This window comes from Podarcis raffonei, chromosome 7 (genome assembly GCF_027172205.1).
Source record: "Podarcis raffonei isolate rPodRaf1 chromosome 7, rPodRaf1.pri, whole genome shotgun sequence".
NCBI lineage: Eukaryota > Metazoa > Chordata > Lepidosauria > Squamata > Lacertidae > Podarcis > Podarcis raffonei.
In genome coordinates, this window is record NC_070608.1 from 78,895,248 (window position 1) to 78,919,951 (window position 24,704).

The 24,704-nt window shown below is 42.2% G+C and overlaps 1 protein-coding gene across 10 annotated transcripts in view; it reads left to right on the plus strand.

Moving 5' to 3' along the window:
* CTNND2 (catenin delta 2) overlaps window positions 1-24,704 on the plus strand; it is a 515,372-nt gene that overhangs the window by 47,966 nt on the left and 442,702 nt on the right. For all 10 annotated transcript variants that reach the window (XR_008331611.1, XM_053397153.1, XM_053397157.1 and 7 more), the window contains exon 2: window positions 19,000-19,133. Coding sequence is in view for 9 of the 10 variants with exons in the window: in XM_053397153.1 (XP_053253128.1) it covers window positions 19,000-19,133 (134 nt within the window). In the remaining variant the exon portion in view is untranslated. The remainder of the gene's footprint in view (window positions 1-18,999; window positions 19,134-24,704) is intronic.

Sequence of the window (24,704 nt, forward strand, 5' to 3'; positions counted from 1 at the left end):
TGGGTGATAATGCCGAGGCCGGTGCCTCCCTCCCAATGCAGCTTCGCCTGGGGTTCATCACTCCGGTGTCCCATTGCGCTGGTGTGACCCATATCCAAGGACATGAACACACGACTAGCAGAGTCCAAACAGAAGCTGAGCCTTGAGGTCTAATTTATGTCTAATCCTAATTTATTGTGCACAAAATCAAATGTAACATAACAAAAAAAACATGGACTCTCTCTGTGTCTTTCTTCCTCGGAGAAAGAACTGGAAAAGCAATAGCTGTACAGAACGGAACAGCGTATCTCAATTTTCACTCACAAGACTCCAACAATCAGTGCTGGAATGTAAACACAGACATGTGACATGTAACAATCCCACACATCTGCAGCATGGGAGGAACGGAATTCCCAACACATCTCCCCCCAAAATCTAAGTTGATGCTAAAACTTGCCATACATTTTGCCGATTTGCAGAAAATCCGCCCGGGCACCATTTCCCTGCCCAATTCCTGGATGTGTCCAGGAGAACCTAGATGTATGGTAGCCCTTTTAAAAGGGAAGAGTGTAGTCCCAAGGCTTGCCTTCAGGGCTGTGGTGCTCAATGCCATGGTTAGTGAGCAACTCTTTGGGGCCAACCTGTAGCAAAGCAACTACCTGAAGTAGTTATTTAGTAAATTTTATTTACTAAATTTGTGTGATCTGCCTAATAACAGAAGGCATAAAACACAACATAAAAATGCAAAATAAGATGCTTAAAATGAAATAATAAAGCGATAAAATGCACCATAAAACTTGCCTTTGTAGGAAAGAGAAAACAGAACCAATTAGCAACCGAGATTATAGAACAAGTCATAATATAAGCATTCTTACGGCCTTATTATATGACTTTTTATATGTGCACATTGGCTGTGATCACACATCATGGTAAGCCATAAAGCATGGCTTTACCATGCATGAGTGAGTTGCACCCACGTCGCTTTTCCTCATGCATGCTGGGAGGAAATGGGTCTCAATCTCTGGTTTAACTTTATCTCCAAACCAGACATTGTGGTTTGTTTCACTTCCAAGGAACCATGGTCCATAGCTAAGGTTTGCTTACTGCTCGTTTTTTGTTTTGGAATGTAACCAACCATGATCCCTGGCCTGGGTGTAACACTAAGCTAGGGATCATGTTTCACAAACACACACCGCCAAACATGAGTAGGAAGTGGTCCACAGCAAACTATGAACTAGTGTTTACTTCAACTTCATGCCCTTCAGATGATTTTAATAAGTGTTTAATGACACTTAGGTGCAACAGGTATAACACCAATCTCACAAACAACAAAGCCCATGAACACTTTCCACTTCTACCTGTCAGCATTGCCCTTGAGCCAGTGCCACCAACTGGACTCATACACTTCAGCCCCACTGGGCTAGGCGAGCTGGGTAGCACTTCCAGAGACCACCTTCTGCACAAGAACAGGTCAAAGTGCTGTGGACTCACAGCTTAGAGTTGTGAGCACCGGATTCACTCCCACAAGAAGACAGTCGTCACACAGCAGAGTACAGCAGAGTATAGCAGAACATAAACGACTCAGAAAGCAGCTCTGTAGAATATCTTCCTTTATTCTATCTACAACTATAATACACAACTATGTACAGAGCTAAATGAGGTCTAAACGAAAATGCTGAACTGCACTGAGTGTCTGCAGCTGCTCTTAGCAGCAACCTTATCTATACACACGATCTCTCTCTAACACTCAGTCTCTCTCTCTCTCTCTTTGATGTGAGGCTGGAGCGGAATAAGTAGAGAGCAAAAACCGCCCCCTCCTCTCTGGAGAATCAGCAGAGAACATCAGCAGATTCTTGGATATGGGAGGGGTGAAATCTCCTCACTACCATCAACAGAAAACAAGTTGTCACCTTTGCTGTGCCCAGTCTATAGGCAAGCAGTCCTTTTTAACTAGGTCCAGTTTTCTTGAAGGACTGAGTGTGAACTTGGAGGTCTTATGATTATGTCCTGTGTGTTTCATTACATTAAAAAAAAAAAGTTTCATCAGAATAATCTGATGCTACATAGTAACAAGCTGTCCTTATGCCCTGTGCCAATTTCTCTGATACAGCAAAATCTGGCTAACAGCTTTAGCGTACTTGTTCTATTTTATTAACTTTTTCACACAACAAGGTCCCAGGGCAGGTTACAGCAATAAAATATACAATTATAAAACAGATCAGTTGCAGCCATAAAACAAGTGTAAAAACAATTAAAAACTGTTCCATATCTAAACAATTAAAAACAATTCCAGGCATAAAAACGATACAAACATATAAAGGTCCAATCAGCACTATACGTTTAAAGCTATACCACTTTAAACAATCATCGTTTCTCCCAAAGAATCCTGGGAACTGTAGTTTATTAAAGGTGTTGAGAGGTGTTAGGAGACTCCTATTCCCATCATAGAGTGTTTTAACTATCAGTCCCTCTTCCCAGTGTTTGAAAGTTTAGGGAAGATAGATTTATTGTGCTGGTAGGAAGTTATTTGTACCACAGCCCTATATTTTAAAATTAAAAACGCTTGCACTTTACTAAATAATTCTTGGATAGATTGGGCACAAATAGTTTAGCTGATAAGACAACCTATAAAAAAACCTGATTGTGGTCCCAGCAGTGTTCTTGTAAAACTTAAGAATGAGAAACCTCATAAAGAACTTAATGTGTGCTCAACAGAAATGTTCTACAATTATAAAGAAACATTTGCAGAACTGAGTAGGATTGATCTGTCATTATCAGCATATAGCATCTGATTTGTAAGTGCGTTATTTCCAAGCTCTGTTCTGTGCATATATTGTGAAAATATATGCTTATAGTTCAAAGCAAAGTTATACTAGCTAAGGTATAAGGTATAGTATAAATATATGCTTATAGTTCAAAGCAAAGTTATACTAGCTAAGGTATAGTATAGTATAAATATATGCTTATAGTTCAAAGCAAAGTTATACTAGCTAAGGTCATGATCCCTCCTGATGGTCTTGCAACCTTGCCTTTTTTCCATATTTGCTTTCTTTATCCTACATTTGCCTTGTATTTCTAAACGCCATTTGTTATCTGCAATGAAGTCAGAGTGAAACTTTGTGTGTGAGCGTGTGTGTGTGTGTGTGTGTGTGAGAGAGAGAGAGAGAGAGAGAGAGAGAGAGAGAGAGAGAGAGAGAAATAACTAGCTGACACCTTAGGTTATGTAGTCATCAGATTCCCATACATCCCTTCAGTATGAAATTATTACATTTTACAAAAGCCACAAGGAAAAAAAAATCTGTAGTAAGACTTCTGTGATGTTTGAGGGGCAGATGCTAGCTGCAGGTGCCTTAGCCTATGTATAGCTCCTCTGATGTAAAATAAGCTTTACAATACTTCACCTCCACAGCTGAGATTACTAAGGGTAAGTGGGGAAAACTTTGTGGGGTTTTTTCAATTTTAAAAGATAAAGGACTTTTTAAAAAAAATAGTGTTGGACTGTATTTACATGACTTTTCAGCTAACATCTTGCAAAAGTAGAAAAGCTTATTATTGTTTCAACGTTTAATTACAAACACAGCATAGACAACATTTGCTCATATGTTTTTTATTAGTGTTACCTTAGAGTTTGTGGACTTTCTTTCTGTTTGTTTTAATGTTTTGCTGAAGTTTCAAACATTTGATCCTTAATACCTTCAGTTAGGATATAGGGACGCGGGTGGCACTGTGGGTAAAATCTCAGCGCCTAGGGCTTGCCGATCGCATGGTCGGCGGTTTGAATCCCCGCGGCGGGGTGTGCTCCCGTCGTTCAGTCCCAGCGCCTGCCCACCTAGCAGTTCAAAAGCATCCCCGGGTGCAAGTAGATAAACAGGGACCGTTTTCTAGCGGGAAGGTAAACGGAGTTCCCTGTGCTGCGCTGGCTCGACAGATGCAGCTTGTCACGCTGGCCACGTGACCCGGAAGTGTCTGCGGACAGCGCTGGCTCCCAGCCTATAGAGTGAGATGAGCGCACAACCCCAGAGTCTGGCAAGACTGGCCCGAACGGGCAGGGGTACCTTTACCTTTTACCTTCAGTTAGGCTATACTTTGCTTTGCTGATCATTGAAGTAGCTGAGAGGGATACAAATCTTTCTCAAATTTGTGAATTATAGGCATACTTCTGGGAAATGTGTTCATTAATAAAAAGCAGAAGGAGCTCCAGCAGAAGCTTCAACAATAATTACTACCAAATTACATTGTATTTTTGTTTAGCAGAAGTCAAATGCGTTGAATCTAATTACTGAATTATTTAGTGGAATACTAATTACTGAGTACCTGCATTTGCTAGAAGCAGGAGCTACAATTTTACTAGCAAAATAATTCACATCTCTTTCTAAACATTTCTTGCAGAACGGTAGCTATGCTCCTTGTTCTCTACCAATGCCGCCAAGCCATTTTTACATTTACCAATTTTACAGCCTTCATCTTTTTATGATCTGTTAATTTTTCCAAGATGATTTGATGTGAATTTCCCCAGTATGTGCCCTCCTGCCCTTAACCTTTCCAATTCTCATGTAGAACTTCTGATTATTTAAAGCAACTCCAGAAAACTGCAGTAGTTCATAACTACCTCCTTGCAGATATCATGCAGTACAGTGGTACCTCGGGTTAAGAACTTAATTCATTCTGGAGGTCCATTCTTAACCTGAAACTGTTCTTAACCTGAGGTACCACTTTAGCTAATGGAGCCTCCCGCTGCCACAGTGCGATTTCTGTTCTCATCCTGAAGCAAAGTTCTTAACCCGAGGTACTATTTCTGGGTTAGCGGAGTCTGTAACCTGAAGCGTTTGTAACCTGAAGCGTCTATAATCTGAGGTACCACTGTATATGAACTTGTATTCCGCCACCTCTCCAGCTGGACTGTAAAAAAAGGACACAACACAGCTTAAATGGTATCAGATCAGGTCACATGTTTTGACTACAAATGTAAGAGATTTTGCATAGGCATTGGGCAACCATTTACTTCGAGCCCACCTGCCAGAAGTGATGCCCAAGGATCAACTCGGCAGCATGGGATTCCTATGATTTACAGCAAATAGGGGGATCCCTGTGGGGATTGCAACTTTGAGGAGTGCTGTGGCCCAAGCCCCCACCTGGGCATATGGACAGAAGCAGCTCCTCCTGGATCCCTTTAATGGGATACCCTGCATCTGAAGGGGCAGGCAGAGACTACAACCTCCAAGACGAAGGTTTACCCAATGCCCCAAGTTGTGACAATTGCTATGAGGCAGGCAAAACCACCAGGTTGGAGCCAATTTCTTGGAGGAGAAATTCCTGCCCGACCCTGAATACAGCAACCAACAATGCGTAGTAAGGTCAAAGGTACCAGACATAGCATAACAGAAGGTGTGGGTGGGAGAGAGACCCAACAAGGAAACACCAAGTGCTGGAACTAGGGAATTCTGTGTTAAATATCCTGGGAGTGGACCTGAGGGAAGCCTACTTGCTCCATCAGGACTGCCCCCAAGGAGGGCCCTGTCTCCAAGCCTGCCTGCCATTGGCCAGTTTTGCAGGCAGGCTTGGATCCGAATTCCCAGGACAGCCTTGGCTCCCATCGGATCCTGGTGACAGGAGGCAATGCCAGCCACCAACACTGCCATACTGGAAGGATATGTTGCTTCTGCCAAATACACAAATGACTGTAAAGAAAAAGGCTGCTTCTGTAATTTATTTGTTCGCTTGTTTGTACTCCTTAATGTGGAGCAGTTGCTTTTGGTGATCAATTTTTGTGTGAATCTGCATACTGGAAGGGTAAGCGGACTTGTATAGAGTAAGAAATTTAAATAGCAAATCAAACAATTTTTTTTTAAAAAAAATCCCATTAAATCGCCTCAATTAACAAATTTATCTTTGATTTGTTTTTTTTTACACCTGCCTCCTAAGCACACCAATGAAGAAAAAATGCTGAAGCTTTTTTCCATCAATAATGTTGAGTAACCCTCCTACATCTTTACTATATGTTAATTGCAGCATGAATTGCTCAGTGGATTTTGTGTAGGGAGTTAAATCTATTACTTATAATGCTGTTAGGGATTTTCTAGATTGTCAATATTATCTCATACACTTGGCTTGATTTGTTTTGTTGCTTTGGTTGTTAAGATCAGCAGAGGGGTTCCTCTTGCTAATTCCGCCTCCGGGGGGTATTCTCTGTGACAGCCCTTAAGATGTGGAATTTACCTCTTTACTCTAGCCTTTGACACCTGAAGTGTGTGTTTTCAGGGCCCGCCCCTTTCTTATAAATGTAATTTTATTATTATTATTATCAGCTTTAAATTGTTGGAGCCTGTTCTGGGACTCGGCCAAGGCTTGATGAACCAAGGCCAGTGTAATTTCAAAAGAGGCCATTCTTAACATTCCTTATTATAGTGGTACCTCGGGTTACATATGCTTCAGGTTACAGAAGCTTCAGGTTACAGACTCCGCTAACTCAGAAATAGTACCTCAGGTTAAGAACTTTGCTTCAGGATGAGAACAGAAATTGTGCTCCGGTGACACAGGAGGCCCCATTAGCTCAAGTGGTGCTTCAGGTTAAGAACAGCTTCAGGTTAAGAACGGACCTCCAGAACAAATTAAGTACTTAACACGAGTTACCATTGTAAACTTGCTTTGGATTGGGCTACCGGTGTTAACTGTTCCTGAAGGTTGCATTTCTGAAGGTTCTCACCAGAGGTGATGCATTATCACTATGCATAAATAGCAATGAATTGTGAGTTGTGCATCTCTGCAAGGAGAGTGGAAGGAGAGAAAAACAACATTGTCTCCACCTCCTATAACCACCTGGCTCCGGCTTTTGTGACCAGACCTGCCGTGAGCTGCCCAACCCACCATCCCCAATGGGGAGCAGATGCCACTGTCTACCCCCCTTCTTAGCATATTAAGCAACATGTCAGTCTCATAATCTGACGGTCCTGAGTTTGAGCCTCTCAGAATTTTTGCCAAAGGGTGTGGTGTTCAGCTGCACTCTCTAAGAAGGGAAAAGGGAAGACTTGATGTTGTGGCTGGTGAGTTGGGGGTCTTGATTGCTGTTACTTATCTATATTCAGCATTTGCAAGTAATAAGTAAATAAAGAAACAAAAATATTCCTTGACTAGCAGTTGAAAAAAGGGGGGCATTCTGTGACTTGATGGGTTCGGGACAGTAGGGGGGTCCTGATCCTAAGCCTGTTCAGCTTCATCATATGCCCTGGCAACCCACAAAGGTCTTCTTTCTGCCAGATTAGGCAGAGGGTGTGGCATAACTTTAGGTGGCTTATCTTGCATTGCCTTGCTTTATGCTAGCTTAAACTGCAGAGGATTGCCCCCTTAAATACTGTTTGTTATTTTTTCTTAAATGTCATTAAAAATAAAATTGTAGCTGGCCAGCACACATTACAGTGGAGCTGGAGCTGTTGAGCACGCTGCTGATTTTTAGGAGGCAACAATAAAAAATTGATATGGTTTGCAAATATATTATGCAGTAAATGTAAAATATTCTAATTTTAATTTTAATATGCAAAAACAAAATTCATTAAACATAGTAATCCACTTTATGAAATAAATACCACGCAAGTTTAATTTTCAGAACATTGCTTGAGGCAGCAGTTTGACATTTTCATGAAATCTGATTAGGTTTCAGAGTTATGCTGAGAAATAGCTTTTCTAAAAGAAAATGCCAGTTAATTAGTAAGCCTTAGTAAAATTAGGGGAAATGCTTTGATATTTTTTTTGTTGTGCTTTCCAATAAGAGGGGACAGAAGATATATTTTCTCTGATCCAATTAGGAGCAATATGTACTCAGATCAATCCCCATATATCTCAAGCTGGATGACAGCGCAGAAATACAAAGCTCAGCATATTTACTCAAGGAACACCCTCAAGACCTAACAACATCAGCATGCCATCAAGGGATTTCACCTGCACACCTTCTGATGCGGTATATGCTATCATGTGCCAGCAGTACTGACCTGCTATACTTACATTGACCTAAGTAGACCTCTGCAATGCAAGGGAGAACAAATAGGTAGGCAGGAGTCTTTAAAAGGTGACATTCGGAAATCACAGCAGGGGCGTTCCAAGCTAGGGCTATTCTACTTTCATTTTGTTTTGGGGTTTGTCTGATTTTGAGTGGGGCATTTCTGGGTGATTTGTTTGGGCTGAAGCAAAGGAAGAAAGGGGATGGGGCATAAATTTGTCTGGAGGTAGCGTGTTTATGTCTGCACATGGAGCTTCCTTCTCTCTCTCTCTTTTAAATTGTTAACAGAGCAAACCTCTGTTTGCTGTTCCATCTTTTCCAGTGTGCTTTTGGGAAGACATTGTCCATCTTGTTCCCCACCCTGCACTCAGCTCTCACCTGTGGCTTCTAGAAGCTGTCAGCATGCGACAGCAGCTACGCCCCGGGAGTGACTTCAACTGGCCAGCTAAAACAGGTGATGGGTCTCTAACTCTCAGTGAGTTATGGACTTCTCCTGCATGAGAAGACAGGCTCCTGCAGATTGAGTGGACAAAACCAATAGTGGCTCCAGTGGTCAGAAAGGCAGTTTCTGCACATACTATAGAGGGAAATGAGAGGCAGATGGGGCTTGTTAACCAGGGAAGGGAGCCCATCTAGGGGAAGGAAGACCCCAAACCTGCACTGTCTTGTGGGATATTTTTGGGAGAAGAAAAGGCTAAGGAATAAACCCTACACCAGGGGTCTGCAACCCGCGGCTCCGGATCCGCATGTGGCTCTTTTACACCTTTGCCGCGGCTCCGGGGCGGATACCAGCGAGGGGAGGAGGCGCATTGTGCGCCCCGACACTCCCCACTGTGGCGGGCGCTGTACTGGATGTGACGTCGCATGGGGGCGGTGCGTGCGTTAGTCACGCACCGTCCCGACGTCACCTTCCCGCCCGCCCGCCTGCCTGCTATATTGTAAGGGGCATGTACGCTGGTCACTGCATTGAAAGGGGGCATGTACGCTGGTCACTGTTTTGAAGGGGAGTGAAGAACACACACACACACGAAAAGGTAACTTGTTAATTTAACGTTTATTTCTATGAGGAGGAGTAATTCAGAGGGGTCAAACAAAGAAATAATAAAAAAGTGACAAAAAAGTTATTTTTATAATGACGAGTTTTGCAGCTCCCAGTTGTTTTCTTCGGAAACGGGTCCAAGTGGCTCTTTTTGTCTTAAAGGTTGCAGACCCCTGCCCTACACCAATCCTAAGATGGTTGGGTAGCACCTTGTACTCCTCCTTCTGGCAACTCCTGCAGCCAAGCTGCTCCTCTGCTTTCCTTTGGACCACGCCAAGGAGAGTGGTCTTGTTGTCTGCGCAGCCCAGGACCTCCATATCCCTGGCTTACATCCTGGGAAGGTCACTTCTGGGCTTCTAATGCAGTGGTTTTGCTTCACCTCCAGATGTGTGGGAGCCACACATCAATGGTGGGTGTGGCCAGAAGTTTGTGCACATGCATCCACAAACTGACCTCGCACGTCATGACACACACTGTCTCTCAAGACAGGCATATGCAAAAACAAGAACAACAAACAGCAGGGTCAAATTGGCAGTAGCAACTCTTTATCAGATTTCTACAACTGCTTATTCTACACCAGGCTTCCTCAACCTCGGCCCTCCAGATGCTTTGAGACTACAATTCCCAGCATCCCTGACCACCGGTCCTGCTAGCTAGGGATCATGGGAGTTGTAGGCCAAAAACTTCTGGAGGGCCGAGGTTGAGGAAGCCTGCTCTACACTCGGTCGAACTAACAATCTACAATAAATTCAATGTCTTTAACAAAATCACTTCTTGTTGTGTCCTTTACATATTCAAAGTATCACACACACACACACACACACACACACACACACACACACACACACACACACTAGTTTACATTAAAGTAAATAGGAGTTATATTGGTGGGTGAACCCGCATCCAGTGCTTTGGAAAAGTATTGTATTGCGTGCTTAAGGGGCAATTCACTTGAGTAAGGAAATCATTGCTTTTGGCTGTTGCTGCATTGCAGTAGATGGAGGTGAACAGATTTTAGTTTATTACTCATTTAAAAGCTGAAGCAGAAATGGCCTTCAACCATATGTCACCCTCTCTTTTACTTTTTCTTTGAAGGACTCTTTAGAACACTTGTTAAAACGCTAGTGGCTGTTTTCTGGTTGTCTAGTTTTCTCTTCAGTACGCTTGTTCCCTTCCTTTAAAAAAGAAAAAGAAACCATTCAAACATGTATAAATAAAATGGCATGTTTTAAAACAAACCATAAAAAACAAATTCAGCTAATTGGCATTTTCTGCAAATGCAAACATTTTAGGAGATAATTTGTATCTTTTTTGACCTTTCTGAATATTTTAATGCATGGCATACTGGCTTAGACATAACAGCAAACCATGCTTTGCCATTAAAAGAACTGAGCTTGCGTGAACCTCAGACCCATGCACTCCCGAAAGCTGCAATTTTTCACTTTTCAATTACAGTCATACCTTGGAAGTTGAATGGAATCCATTCTGGAACTTCCAAAATGTCCAGAAACCAAAGCACAGCTTCTGATTGGCTGCAGGAACTTCCTGCAGCCAATCAGAAGCCACAGAAGCCCCATCAGATGTTTGGCTTCCAAAAATAGTTCGCAAACCAAAACAGTCACTTCCAGGTTTGCAGCATTCGGGAGCCAAAACGTTCAAGAACTAAACTGTTTGAAAACCAAGGTACAACTGTAGCTGGTTTTCATTAATTCACAAAATTTATATACCATTTGATTGTAAAAAAGGGGGGCAGACCTCAAAATAGTTCACAAAAAGAAATAACCTGTTTCATTCGTATATATCTGTAAAGTGACATATAACCTGATGGTGCTATATTAAAAAAAAATGTGAAAAACTGTGGTGTGCTTAATCCCTATTTCCTGGCACAGCAAAAATTAACTAAGCCAGGGCTGAAATGTGCTTTGGCTGCAGGAGTTCGTAGCAGGAGAAGGTAAAATAAGGAGACTGTAAGCATCAGGGTCTAGATCAGGCATAGGCAAACTCATCCCGCCAAATGTTTTTGGGACTACAACTCCCATCATCCCTAGCTAACAGGACCAGTGGTCAGGGATGATGGGAATTGTAGTCTCAAAACATCTGGAGGGCCGAGTTTCCCTATGGCTGGTCTAGATGTTAACGGTGTTCTCTTTAATCAAACTGAATTTATTTAACAAAACAGTGAAGGCCTCTCAGCCACCTATAACATGATAGTCAGACACTGTTGAGTCTCCAGGTCAAAACTACGGTACCTATAGCTGTTTATTTCCCCAGATAAGGATGTAATCTTATGGTATACAGACTTCTTGAGCAGTGTGACATTGAACTCAATAGAGCTTCCTTCTGAGTAGAAATGTATAGGAACCCACTATTATTTGGGTAACAATGGGCATCTATAGGATGGCCTTATTAAGGCTGAAAGAGACTGTAAAAGGCCACCTAAGATGAATTATAAATAGAACACGACAGATGTTATCATGAGCCTATTTTTGAAACTTCCTTTTGCAGATCCCAGATGTTCTCTTACAAATAGCATTACTAAGCCAATCCCTGTACTTTTAGTGGTATATGTATATTTTTTTGTATACTACAGCTACACAGATGGCAGCTGCGGCCAGTTTTAAAGCGATGCTAAACTAGACAGGCATTCCTTTGCTGTTAAGGTTTATGCATGTCTCACTAACTAAAATGCTCTGAGAAAGCTTGTGATCCAAAGCAAGGAGAGAGAAACGAAGGCAGTTTTATTCCTCTTGCCTTTTCAGCATTTTACCATTATAAAGTTTGAATGCACTGCGATACAACTTAGTGGGATTTTAATATATCTGATGTAAAATTGCCAATTGTGTCCTCTCTCGGACAGGGATAATCTGGCAACTGTGACCTGTGCTGTGATAACATCTTATTGGGTTTACTGCAATGTGTTGTATAGAGATGCGGGTGGCACTGTGGGTTAAACCACAGAGCCTAGGATTTGCTGATCAGAAGGTTGGCGGTTCGAATCCCCGCAACGGGGTGAGCTCCCACTGCTCCGTCCCAGCTCCTGCCAACCTAGCAGTTCGAAAGCACGTCAAAGTGCAAGTAGATAAATAGGTACCGGTCCGGCAGGAAGGTAAACGGTGTTTCCCTGCACTTCTCTGGGTCGCCAGAAGTGGCTTAGTCATGCTGGCCACATGACCCGGAAGCTGTACGCCTGCTCCCTCGGCTAATAAAGCAAGATGAGCGCCGCAACCCCAGAGTCAGTCACAACTGGACCTAATGGTCAGGGGTCCCTTTACCTTTACCAATGTGTTGTATGTGGGGCAGCGCTTGAAGACTGTGCAATTACTCTGAATAAAGCTGCCAGGATTTTAATTGGAATGGCTTGCTAAGAACATATCTTGCCAATTTCAAGAGATCTACACTAGTTACCAGTTTTGTTTTCATGCTCCATTCAAAGTGTTGGTTTTAACCTTTTGAAGCCCTTTGTGACTTGGGACTTGGGTAGCTTCTACTATACTATACTTCTCAAACATTAAGAACTTTCCCTGAGGTCCTAGTTCCACCACGACCAGTTATCAAGCAGGAAGCCACCAAATATTGGATTATTTATCTATGACCTCCCAGTTGCGATACTAGCTCCCCAAGACAGTTTGTTACCTTTTAGGTGTCAGGTTAAGACATTTTTAGGATGCAATCCTACAAGTTCTGCTGAGATAAGCGACTTAGGGTGCTATGGATCTCTTGCTGAGCCAAGAGGTTCCTGGCTCAGTCAGCATTAAGTCTGCAAATGTGGTTCAAATGAAGAGACAGTGGCGTAATTTGCTCATCCTGGCTCAGTTGGGGCTTTTCTGATTGCACTGAAGCTGGCTGAACTGAGTTCAGTGTAAATTGCAAAAAAAGGGGGAGGGTTGCAGGGACATGAAGGTGAGGACACCAGTAAGTAAGACTTAAGCTGGATCCTAACTCTGTCCAACTCAATCATGTGACCTGGCAAAAAGGGTGGCATAAGTCAAACTTTACTTTCAAGGCTTGTTCTGTTTCTGATAGGCATGGGGCTGCACAGCCAGCAGTAGTCTTGCTCCTCAACAAGGTTTGGACCCAGCATAAAATTACGCCAGCTTGCTTTATGCCATCTTCTTGTATATAGGACTGTTCCCTTATTCAATGAGACATTTTTAATGAATATTTTTTTGAACATTGCAAGGAAGATGAACAGACAACTCTCCACTTGTGCACATTCAAGGCACACACAACCGCTGACATCCCACCAATGTGTGCGGTGCCTCAGAATGCAATCCCTACACACATGGGGAATTGCTTGTATTTTAAAACACTAGAATTGAAAAATTCTACTCTGCTGTTTAAATTCAGATTTGATTGCACTGTTTTATTGTTTTTTAATTGTTTAATTGGTTTTTGTTTTCATCTGCAATGCTAGCCACCTTGGGATAAATATTTATCGAAGCAAACATAATGGTAATTCCCAAGGAGACCCCAAAGATCCATCATTAGTTACCTCATATCAACCAATATTGTTAATGAATGTTGATTGTAATATGTTTACTAGTCTATCAGCTGAGTATTTGAATACTATTTTACACTACCTCGCTTCATGCCAGCCTCTTGTGCATAGGCTTTCATCCTTAAAATTGCATGCTGTTGTATATGAAAACTTTTGGAGACTACGGCTAGTATAACTGTTAAGGCACATTCTAGCAGAAGTGACTCAATAGAAGTTAAATAAGTAGCCTTCTTCATCCCACAAATTAGACTTAGGAAAGAGAAAGACATGGGAAGGACCATGCACAAGCTTAAACAGAGGCATAGCTCAACCTAAGAATCCGTTTTATATCAAATACACTATTTAAAGAAAATAGCTTATGCCTTTGATTTAGTGCTTCCCACAACACAGGGAAACCACAGCCCACCCTGATGGTCTGTATGATTATCATTTGAGGCCAAGCTCTCAATTTCAAGTGTGCAGAAAGCACTTCACCTCCGAAGCTGCCTAATACTGTGCAGTCATGAGGCTAGCTTTTATTCGTTGTGCCAGATAGTAAATAATTTATTTCCATCCCCAAATAGTAGCGAGTCCTGCTTGATGTGGAGTTGTGTAGACATGGTTCTAGGCAAGGCTCCATAATTCATGATTGCATTCCATTATACCACCTTTTTTTGAAGCCTTAAGAGTATGTAGCATGAGAATGTATTGATTCTGCCCCCGCCCCCTTTGGTTCTCCTTTTATAGAGTAACCTGTTCATTAGTGTTCATTTGAAAAAAAATTCAAGCTTACATTGTATTGGTATTACATCATATTTGGAATTAAGCAGAATAATTTCTGCCTTATGCTAACTGTTTACTAAGAAGATAACACCCTTAAGTGCCATATAATTGTGACAATTTGAGTACCTTTTGAAAATAATTGGCTTCTTACTCATAGAACAATAGCATTGTAGAGTAGGGTCAGCTAGTCCCACCACCTGCAATGCAGGAATAGCAACACACCATCTCCCATCCAATTTGAAACCGGACCAGACCCTGCTTAGCTTTGCAAATGTGTTAGCAGTTTTATTGCTGTGCCCTTGGAATAAGCTTTTATTTCCCATAATGTGTTTGTTCAATAGGAAAAGGAAGTAAAAATACTACTGCCCAGGGGCAAATATGGCCTTTCTAGGCAAGGTGCTTGAGAAGGTGGTGGTAGTCTAGCTTCAGGCATGCTTGGAGGAAACTGGTTACTCGGATCCATTCAAGTCTGGCTTCATGCCTGGCCATGGTACTGAAACTGTATTGTTTGCCCTTGTTGATGCCATTTGTTGGGAGAGAACGTCAATATCATATACCCTACACAATGCTTGGATCCTGACAGTGGCTCCTTCCATCTGTACATTAAGCCCCAGTTTTGATAGTTCATGAACACTATGGTTACTATATTTCTGATTCCAGATGATAATATTCAGGTTGATTGCTAGGTGCACAAATTTCAAACACTGCATTTTAAGGAACAGCCAATATTGATTTATGCAAATATCAAATTATCAAAAAGCAATTGCAACTGTATTAGGAATATCAAATAGAAAGCTTTAATTAAACCATCATAATACAATAAGCAAAACAACAAAAGTCCCTTGGTATCTCCTTAAACAATGAAAAATTATTCAACAGGTATATTCTGAAAGTGGAGCAGTAATGAATTCTTATTACATAGCAAGCATTTAAATCAATTACTGCTAAACTAATTTGAATCAAAATCTTGAAATGCAATACAGTGCATAGTAAACACATGATTTAATTCATGCCTTAGGCATGAATTAACAGATCCTACATGTTCTGTGTATTGTATCTCTTCATCTACCTTCTTATTCCCTTTCTCCCACCATGCTTAAAGATGCATTTTCTTGCAAAATACAGTATTTCCAATGGTTGCTATTGTAGAAAACTGGTAACACACAAAGTAAAAATTATATGGAAATCAAATGTTTTGAAATCAACACCCACATTTTCACTATGTACAGTAACACCCATTTGTCTTTCCTGTAAAACAAGTTTTTATATACGTACTGTTCCTACAGATGTAAGGGAGGTAGTAGTCCCCCTTTATTTCCTCCTTTCTTTTGCAGCCCCCTATGGCACCCAAATCTGCTCTGGATGGTTGTAGTACATGCTGGAACAGCATTCAGTGTTTCTCAAACTTGGATCTCCAGCTACAGCTACCATCATCCATGTCTGAAAGAGCATCTCCACCCCCATCATCCAGCCCAGACACTGAGGTCCAGCGCCTAGGGCCTTCTGGCAGTTCCCTCACTGCGAAAAGTGAGGTTACGGGGAACCAGGGAGAGGGCCTTCTCAGTGGTGGCACCTGCCCTGTGGAACGCCCTCCCAGTAGATGTCAAGGCAATAAGCAACTATTTTGCTTTTAAAAGACAACTGAAGGCAGCCCTGTTTAGGGAAGTTTTTAATGTTTGATGCTGTACTGTTTTTATGGGTGGGATATAAATAATAAATTATTATTATTATTATTATTAGCCAGACCAATGGTCAGGAATAATAAGAGTCGTAGCCTAACAACAGCTGGAGACCCAAGTTTGAGAAACACTGGCATGGGTGGTAATTTTGAGGGAACAGGAAATTGCTGAAAATGGCATAACCCCTCTGAAAAGCAGCTTCCACCGGATCTAAATAATTTCAGTGAACTGAAGGAGACCTTCTGTTCATGGAACAGAAATTTTGGATCGAACACAATGGAAACTTCTGATTTGCTAATTCATATGAGCAAACTTTAAAGCAACATAGTCCTGCTATAGTTTTATAATGTAGTTCTTTTCCTTCCAACTGGTTGCATCCTGTTTTGATTTTCAAGGTGAAAGTGGTGCTTTCAAATGGTAGAAATATGCCACCACCACCCCTCAAAAATTTTTAGGAGAAAATACTCCCCACCCTCAAAAAGCCCTTTATAAGAAAATACATCTCATTCTTTTTTTACTGCTATTGCTTTCCCTGCCAGAGGGATGGAGCACATCAGGCCGGGGAGCGGGGGCAAAAACAGGCCTCTTTAACTAGCCCTTGGGATTTCCCCCAGGCTATATACCCTCCTGAGGCAGACCCCTTTCTGGCTTGGCACCCTTTTTTGAGTGCTTTGCCTGGCTTGAATGTGTTTTTGGACTCTAATCGTGCTCTCCTGGCTTGTCTGAATGGTCTGAGTCAGTATAAGGCACCTTCGTGTCTTCCTAACTTACACTTAAACCCAATGCATTCTGGAGGAATGACTAAATTCCCAAGGTTCCTAGGACCCAGTCATTTCAATTGCCCACTGTGTGTTTGGCAGGGGTGTGGGGGCAGGGACGACAACGACCCTTTTGGAAGAGGACTTCTTCATATCCGAATTGCATGGGAAATCTCAACTCGCCATGTGAGAAATAATAGAAGCAGCAGGGAGATGCCCTGTTGAGAACACTGCAATTTTGCACAGGCAGAGAGGAGTTGCTACACTAAATACACAGTCTCAGAGTTGCTGTTGTATCTCCTTCATGTAATCATGGGCACAAAGTTTGTATTATTTCTATAGGAAGCATATGCATAGTAGATGCCTAGTGTAAAAGCTGACAGGATGCTGTGGAGTGCACAGACGCCTCCCCTACTGATTCCTTGAATACGCACCGACTGCAGCTTGTTATCATACTGACAGGCCATTTGCTAGTACACAGTAAGAAGCGTCTAAATGCCAGTTAACACTTGAACCTGTTCATTTTCTGTGAAGCATTATTTAACCACGTTTCAGCCTTATTATTCCACCAGTGGTTTTTCGAGGCTGCTTTACATCTGATCCATCAGCAATGAATAAGCAACGAGAAAAAGTGGGAAAGCAGGTTGCATTATTTACTATCAAAGGCTCAGGAGAAAAAAACCAAGACTGTTAACCTGGTACCTAGTAGAAAAGAACATTGGCACCGCAAAGATGTTTGTTCAGAATATTCTGTTGTTGAGGGTATCCTGCAGTCAAGGTGCTGCCACAAAAAAGGCCTAGCCTGCCTGGTAACAAACCTACTTAACTTCCAAAGGCAGAGGTGGCCTAAAGTAAGCTCTTAGATAATTATCTTAGCAGATTAATGGGTTCATATGAGGGGGACAGTCCCTTTAGGCATTTTGGTACCTAACCATTTAGATTTATATGTCTTGACACCAGCACCTTCTGCTAAATTAAAGCAGCAATACTTTCTAGATGTAAAAGTTATTAATACTATTCATTTTTTATATAAAAAAATAGCTAAATATTAAATTCATGCCTAGTATACAAACTGGAAATCAGATCTGGTGAATAATTCATTAGGGTACAAAGGGGAGGAAGTAATAGTGGAAGTATCCTTGTAGAAGTGTTAACACCATCAAATTGAGACTTAACTTCTTTAGCACTGCCTTTCCCACCCCCCTCATGACAAAGGACTGTAAAAATCTCCAAGAGCAAGTACTACGTTTCATTTCTTCTTTTCAAAAAAACCACACAGGCTTCAGCCTTCTTCTTCTTCTAGCTTCTATGTTACACACACACACAAACACACACACACACAGAGAGAGAGATGAGAGACAGGTCTGGCTTTTGTCTTTTCTTACTACCAACAAGTTGAAGGAGGGGCCCCCTCACCCATTTGCTATCTGGCACAGAGCCAAATGTGTAAGGCTAGGATCAAAAGGACTGCACAACTACTTCCATGCACTCAGAGATATTGGACATGTATTTTCTTGGACAGAGGCAACTTGAGCCATAGGAAGACAGTGTGGTGTAGTGAACAGTGTGTCAGGCTTGAACTCTGGAGATCTGAGTTCACACACATGTATGCTCAGCTGTGAAACTCACTTTGGGTAGCCTCTGTGAAACTCACTTTGGAGAGCCAGTGTGGTGTAGTGGTTAAGAGCGGTAGTCTCGTAATCTGGGGAACCGGGTTCGCGTCTCCGCTCCTCCACATGCAGCTGCTGGGTGACCTTGGGCTAGTCACACTTCTTTGAAGTCTCTCAGCCCCACTCACCTCACAGAGTGTTTGTTGTGGGGGAGGAAGGGAAAGGAGATTGTTAGCCGCTTTGAGACTCCTGAAGGGGAGTGAAAGGCGGGATATCAAATCCAAACTCCTCCTCCTCTGTCTCTCAGACTAACCTGTTTTACAAGGTTGTGAGAATAAAGTAGGGTGACTTCCCTATGTACTTTGCCCTGAACTCTTTGAAGGTGGTTTTCTTTTAACACCTCATGGAGCACATAGAGGCCAATCAAAGTATTTGGCAACATGTGTCCCCTTTGGTATTGTGCATGTTGCAAAAGGAAATCTTAGAGTCACCATACATGAAAACAGAAAAGGTGTGTGTGAAAAATACAAGGGGAAGTTACATGAAAGAAAACAATTTCGGCCATCAACAAAAAAAAGAAGAAACTTTAGACATTCCTTTCTTGAAACCAGGTCATCTATTTTTATGTACTTTGAATTCTTGATAAAACCAGATGTGTAATCATGCCTCGCTTCTGTGTTACAGGAGCTATGCCTGTTCCAGACCAGCCATCGTCTTCTGACAAGACAAGTTCCCTTAGCCCTGTCCTGAATACATCTAACGGAGATGGATCTGAAACAGAGACCACATCTGCCATTCTGGCATCAGTCAAAGAACAAGTAAGCAACAGAGACAAATTTCAAATAAACCGTGGTGCTATTATTACATTTTGTGTTATACACATGAGTTCTACCTGTTACTTGCTTGAGTACCTTTAAGGCGCAAAATATATTCTGAAAAATATTTTATTTCTTTAATCCACTTGCATTATTTTGTCACTGAGACGTTGGTTTGAAGTCTTCGTTTTTCTTCCTTGCCTTAAGGGAACTGAAAATTAGTATGCTATTCACTCAAAATGGTGAGTTTTCATACATTTATTTGCATTTGAATGTATGAAATGCAAATGGCATATGTTTTCTTTACTTTTTGCTATAGGTTTGAGTGGGAAATTGTTAGGTGTGAAATAATTTGCTGGAACAATTTGTTTCCCTTTGCTTGGAATGATAATATCTGGACTTCCTCTTCTTTTTTACTGTTATCTAGGCCAAGTTAGAATTTTTGTACTGAAAGCCATGAATCTGGGGAAGTTAAAGTAGTTTTGTTCTATTCCATGGAGAGCTACGTTGATAAACAGCTATAAGATTTTGACACATATCCTGGGCTTAATAGGTAAGGGAGATAAATTTAAAGATGGAAGGGGTCTACAGTCAGTCAACGGCAGAATAAATACCATAGGGAGTTTGTGCTTGCATGGTTGTCTCTGTTTCCTTGGTGCTTTATTTCATTTCCAAATTTCAGTGTTAAACTTTTGGATTGACTGGACCTTGCTTTAGATTTTATGGCAGAAAACATTGTGCTGCCAAGCGAAAGCTCTAAGGTATTTCTCATGTGCCTGACGTGTATATTGGGGTGCATATGTGGATCCGTACCTGATATTGCAATAAATGAGGGAACTCTTCAATACGTTGGGTTTCCTGTGCATGCAGTTTGGCTGGCTCTAGGTACTAAAAAGATGTCTTGGTTGACACTGGTGCACGTTTGAATACTAATGGGAACAATCAAGCTAAAGTTAAAGCATAACAGACACCATTGATTTCATTGGGGTAGTTGCAGCTTTATTCTGTTCCATTGAAATCAATGAGGCAAAATTTCGGTAAAGTACTTTTTTACTTAATTTTTACATGATCCGGCTAACGTACCGGTAATTTTAAGAACCAGATTTGTCTTGGAAAATAAATATTTTGAAAATAGCTAAGAAGGGTGGGCATGTGTTATTATGTTAGGAGCTTGCTTTCTGCTCATATCTCTCCATGTGGCGAATGCCTGTGTGTCTTGCCTGCCTGCCTGCAGTGTCGCTTCTGAAAGTCACTTGACCTCTTGGCTCTGTTCCTCTACGTTTAAAGTTCTTTGAGAACCCATATGCAAAGTACTTTATCTGTCACTCCAGATTCTTTTGTTGGCACCTCTCACAGTAGGATATGAGAGCCTTTCTAGAGGAGCCAAGAATGATTAAAAGACTACATTTTTGTGCCAGAAAACCATAGCTTATGTAAGGTTTCAAACAGAGAAGAGTTTATGCTAAGCTCATGTTCTGTTTTCTGTATCAGCTGCTAGGATGTTCCCTGAAAAGTTTTCATAGCTTCTCCTTCAGGTTTTGCACATTCTAAGCTTCAATAAAAAACCTTTTGGGTAATCTGTTACTATAAATGAGCGTGTGTGTGTGTGTGTGTGTGGTCTCATTGCTGAAAGTGGGGAGGACAGGAAGCTGGTACTTTGCAAGTGTCTATAAATTGTGTCCTCATCACGGAGGGCACGTGTTGCGGTGAGATCACTAAGACCAACCTCACTGTTTGTGTGGGTGGGACCGTCTGGATAGCCACAGCAACCCGATTGGTCCCTCGGTTGCTGGGGTAATTCTGGCCAATGGGGTTGAGAGAATTTGCAGCCGGGGGACCTATTTATGCCGCTGCACGTTGCGTCGAGCTTCCTCTTAGCACCTCGTGTATCGGATTTAGGGTCTTGCTATGACCTTTCTATGCTGTCGTGGGTCATCTGCTTTTGGGGGCAGGGACCTGGTAGGAATTTCCCCATTTGGCGGATTGGCTGGTGCCACTTGGGTTTCGCCTGCCGTGTAGCAAATCGTCACAACTTTGTAAGGTTTGGCAGTTAGGGATTGGATCAAGGTGTGGTGGAGGGGAGGTTGTCACACCTGCCCCTGCCAATGTGCGATAGGGTATTCCATTAAAGGAATCCAGGTGCTCACCATGCTTTTGTCCGATCCCCTTCCAGGGGTTAGGGCCACGCCAGAGCACCTAGGAGCATTTTGGGGTGAGGTTGCATCTGTTGTAGGACCAGTGCTCCCCCGGTATGTTTACCCTTACTGACTTCTGCCGGTGTCCAGTTGTCAGTGCTGCCCTGCCGGAGGTGTAGGTGCAGCTAGTCGAACCAGTGCCTAAGCAAAGCACTCACATTCTGCAATCAATAAAGTTGTGGCCAAAATTATGCCAATAACCTTAAACTAATATTGGTGTCAACTGTGTCTTTCTTTGGGAGGCCTTGGGGGTCTTCACACGCAACTGCAAACTGTGCAGACAGCAAGAGCTGCTTTTAAATCATTGACCTCTGTACACAAAGTGGGCTTGCCCACTGTGGCTAACTTGCATCTTTGCTCCTTCGACTTTCAACACACATTGCTTCCCCTCCCCTGCAAATTTTCTGAAATACCTGCAGTCCAGAAGAACAGACTGTGCAAGCTCAGCTAGTTATATTGCACTCAGTGTATGCCCAGAGGCTTCATTCTCTTGTACCATGCAAGCAACTCCATTGCTACATTTTTCTCCGCAAGGTGATCTAGGTATTCTCCCTCCCCTTTCAACATCCACTGCACTTCTTACAAAAAATAAAATAAAATCCTGGAATTGTGTTGATATACCAATAGTTTGGTAGCAAAAGCTGTGCAGGTGCAGTAAGTTATGCTCAGAGCTGCCTTTCCCTTGAGCTGCAGGCAATTTCATGACTGTATTTCTTCTTTTGGTCGGTGGGTGCAAGGCATTCTGCATTGTGTCCAACTAATGTATGCTCAGAGAACACCCACTGAAATTAATGGTCCTGAGTTACTCATGCCATAGAATCATAGAGACCCCGAGGATCATCTGGTCCAACCCCCTGCAATGCAGGAAAACGCAGCTGTCCCTTACAGGAATCAAACTTGCAACCTTGGCATTATCAGCACCACGCTCTAACCAATTGAGCTATCCTGTCTTTTAATGTCAGTGGCTCTACTCTGAGTACAAGCTTCTGTGTATGCCCAGCGGCTTCCTTCCCCTATACTATGCAGGAAACTAAATGACTCTTTTTACTTTTGGCAAGGCACTCTGAATATGCTCAGAAGCTTCTTGCTTTGGTGTCAGATGTGGCTCATTAATAACAGCAATGTCTGTTTTATTGCAAGGCTCTTGTGGATTGGTATAGGGAGTTCACTAGGTTGGAGAAGGCTGGCTTAGAAGGCTTCATCCAGCCATCTTTACCAAGTGCAGGATCCATGCATAAAAGGCCCTATTCAATATGGTGGTTAAAGCATGCAGTTCTCCACCCTTGATTGTAATGAACAGGACAATCAGTGCACATTGGAGATCAGATGCAAAAGTATTTGGATTGGAGAAGCTGCCCTGTTTTGTTAGCTGACAAATTCAGCATTCATAATTACATTATGATTTCTGTACAACCCAGTGCAGTGGCTAATTTGTTTAGCTCATAGCAGTGGGTTTTCTTTTTTCCTGCACAAAGGAATAAATTTGTGTTTTGTATTAATGGTGCTTCTGTAATTTCTCTACTTAAGCCATTATTTGTTTTTGTAACCACTTGGGGGCTATGTTTGTTTTTCGCTTAGCTTGTTTGATTTTGATTACTGTGGGGATGAAACTTGGGTTCATCATTCAGTAATAAAAATCAGAGATATGGCTATACTTCCTCTAAATTCTTCAAATGCCGTCATGAATGGCAGGTGTTTCTGCAGGTTACTGGATTATATTGTCACTAGAGGGCTGCAGTACAGCCAGCATTTTGACACAAAAATGAGAGGCTTCTAGTCAGATCCTAGGCAAGTTTACCATGAAGTAAGCCCTGCTGAGTGCATTAGAGCAGGGGTCAGCAAACTTTTTCAGCAGGGGGGTGGTCCACTGTCCCTCAAACCTTGTGGGGGGCTGGACTATATTTTGGGGGGAAAACATGAACAAATTCCTATGCCCCTCAAAAACCCAGAGATGCATTTTAAATAAAAGGACACATTCTACTCATGTAAAAACACACTGATTCCTGGATTGTCCACGGGCCAGATTTAGAAGGCGATTGGGCCAGATCCGGCCCCCGAACCTTAGTTTGCCTACCCATGCATTAGAGCTTACTCCCATGTAGCTATGCATAGGATCATAACCTAGCCTCTTTACTGTTATCCACCTCATACACTGGCCAGGAAAGAAGGGGAAGAGAAGCTGCTGCAAGAATCCTATTCTGATCCTCGGAAGGTGCAGCTATAATTGCAAGAAGCTGTTTTCCATTTGCTCTGGCAATGGTCGCTTTGTGAACAGCTGCTGCGGGAGAAAATGCCTGTGCCTCTGGCAAAGATAGTCACCACTGCAGCAGAGGACCAGATGGACTGATGGCGGGCAGGTGCGGCGACAGCTTCCTACTTTTTCCTCCAAGAAAAAAAATGCATTCACAGTCTTATGTCCAACTGCAAATGAGTAAGTCCTCCAGCTGAACTCCACCAGATTTGCTTCTGCATAGACACATATACGAATGGGCTGTAATCAGGTGTGTGAAGGGAAGGGAATAATTAATCAAGGAGGGGCAGAAAACAATTGGAAGGAATTAAAGGGAAAGAAGGGATAACAGAAATAAATCACCAGGACGATCCATCAAAGGTAAATCTCTTTTGGCTGCACAGAGGATGCTGCTAGCTTGTTCCGAATGCACGCACCAAAAGAGGAAGCTCTAGGTCACATGCATGGGTATATATGGAGGTCCCTTGATCCATTTGGACTGCGCCTCATTGGCCAGATTGAACCCAACATTGAGGGACCTACCAATCAAGTGTTGTGGCTGACCAATCTTACCCACCCACAACACAGGAAATCGGTCTCCAGGTCTCACCGCAACATGTGCCCTCTTTTAGGGAGGACACGATTTAACTGAGATCTGTTTTCACACACACATTGAAAGAGTAAAACTCTGATCCTTTCCAAAATTTCAAAATGTGAGTGGGGACCATTGCTGCACAATGGCCAGGTGTTTGACTAGGTGCTGAGCTGCTGAATTTTAAACCAGTGCACTGAGATTATGTAGTCAGTTCTGAATTTAAGGGGCTGATAGTTAACATATACATCTCTAAAAAATAACCTAGCCCTTATTCTTCCCATCCTGCCCAAACCCTGCTATTTGCTTTCAGTTTGCAGCAAGTGTTTATCAAGAAAGGGGAGCAAGGAGGACTTTTTGGGTTATGTTTACGTCTTCCAGACTAATGTTGTTTTGAAAAATGGATTCTCCATCAAATTGCTATTTCTTAAAATATTAGTGGGGAAAGGCATCATTCTCCACCTAATGGAAGATAATAACTTATTCTCTTACATGATTTTTATAGCTATTCTATTAATAGAAACTCTGTTGTTCAACTTCTCTGTTGTTGTTTTTTT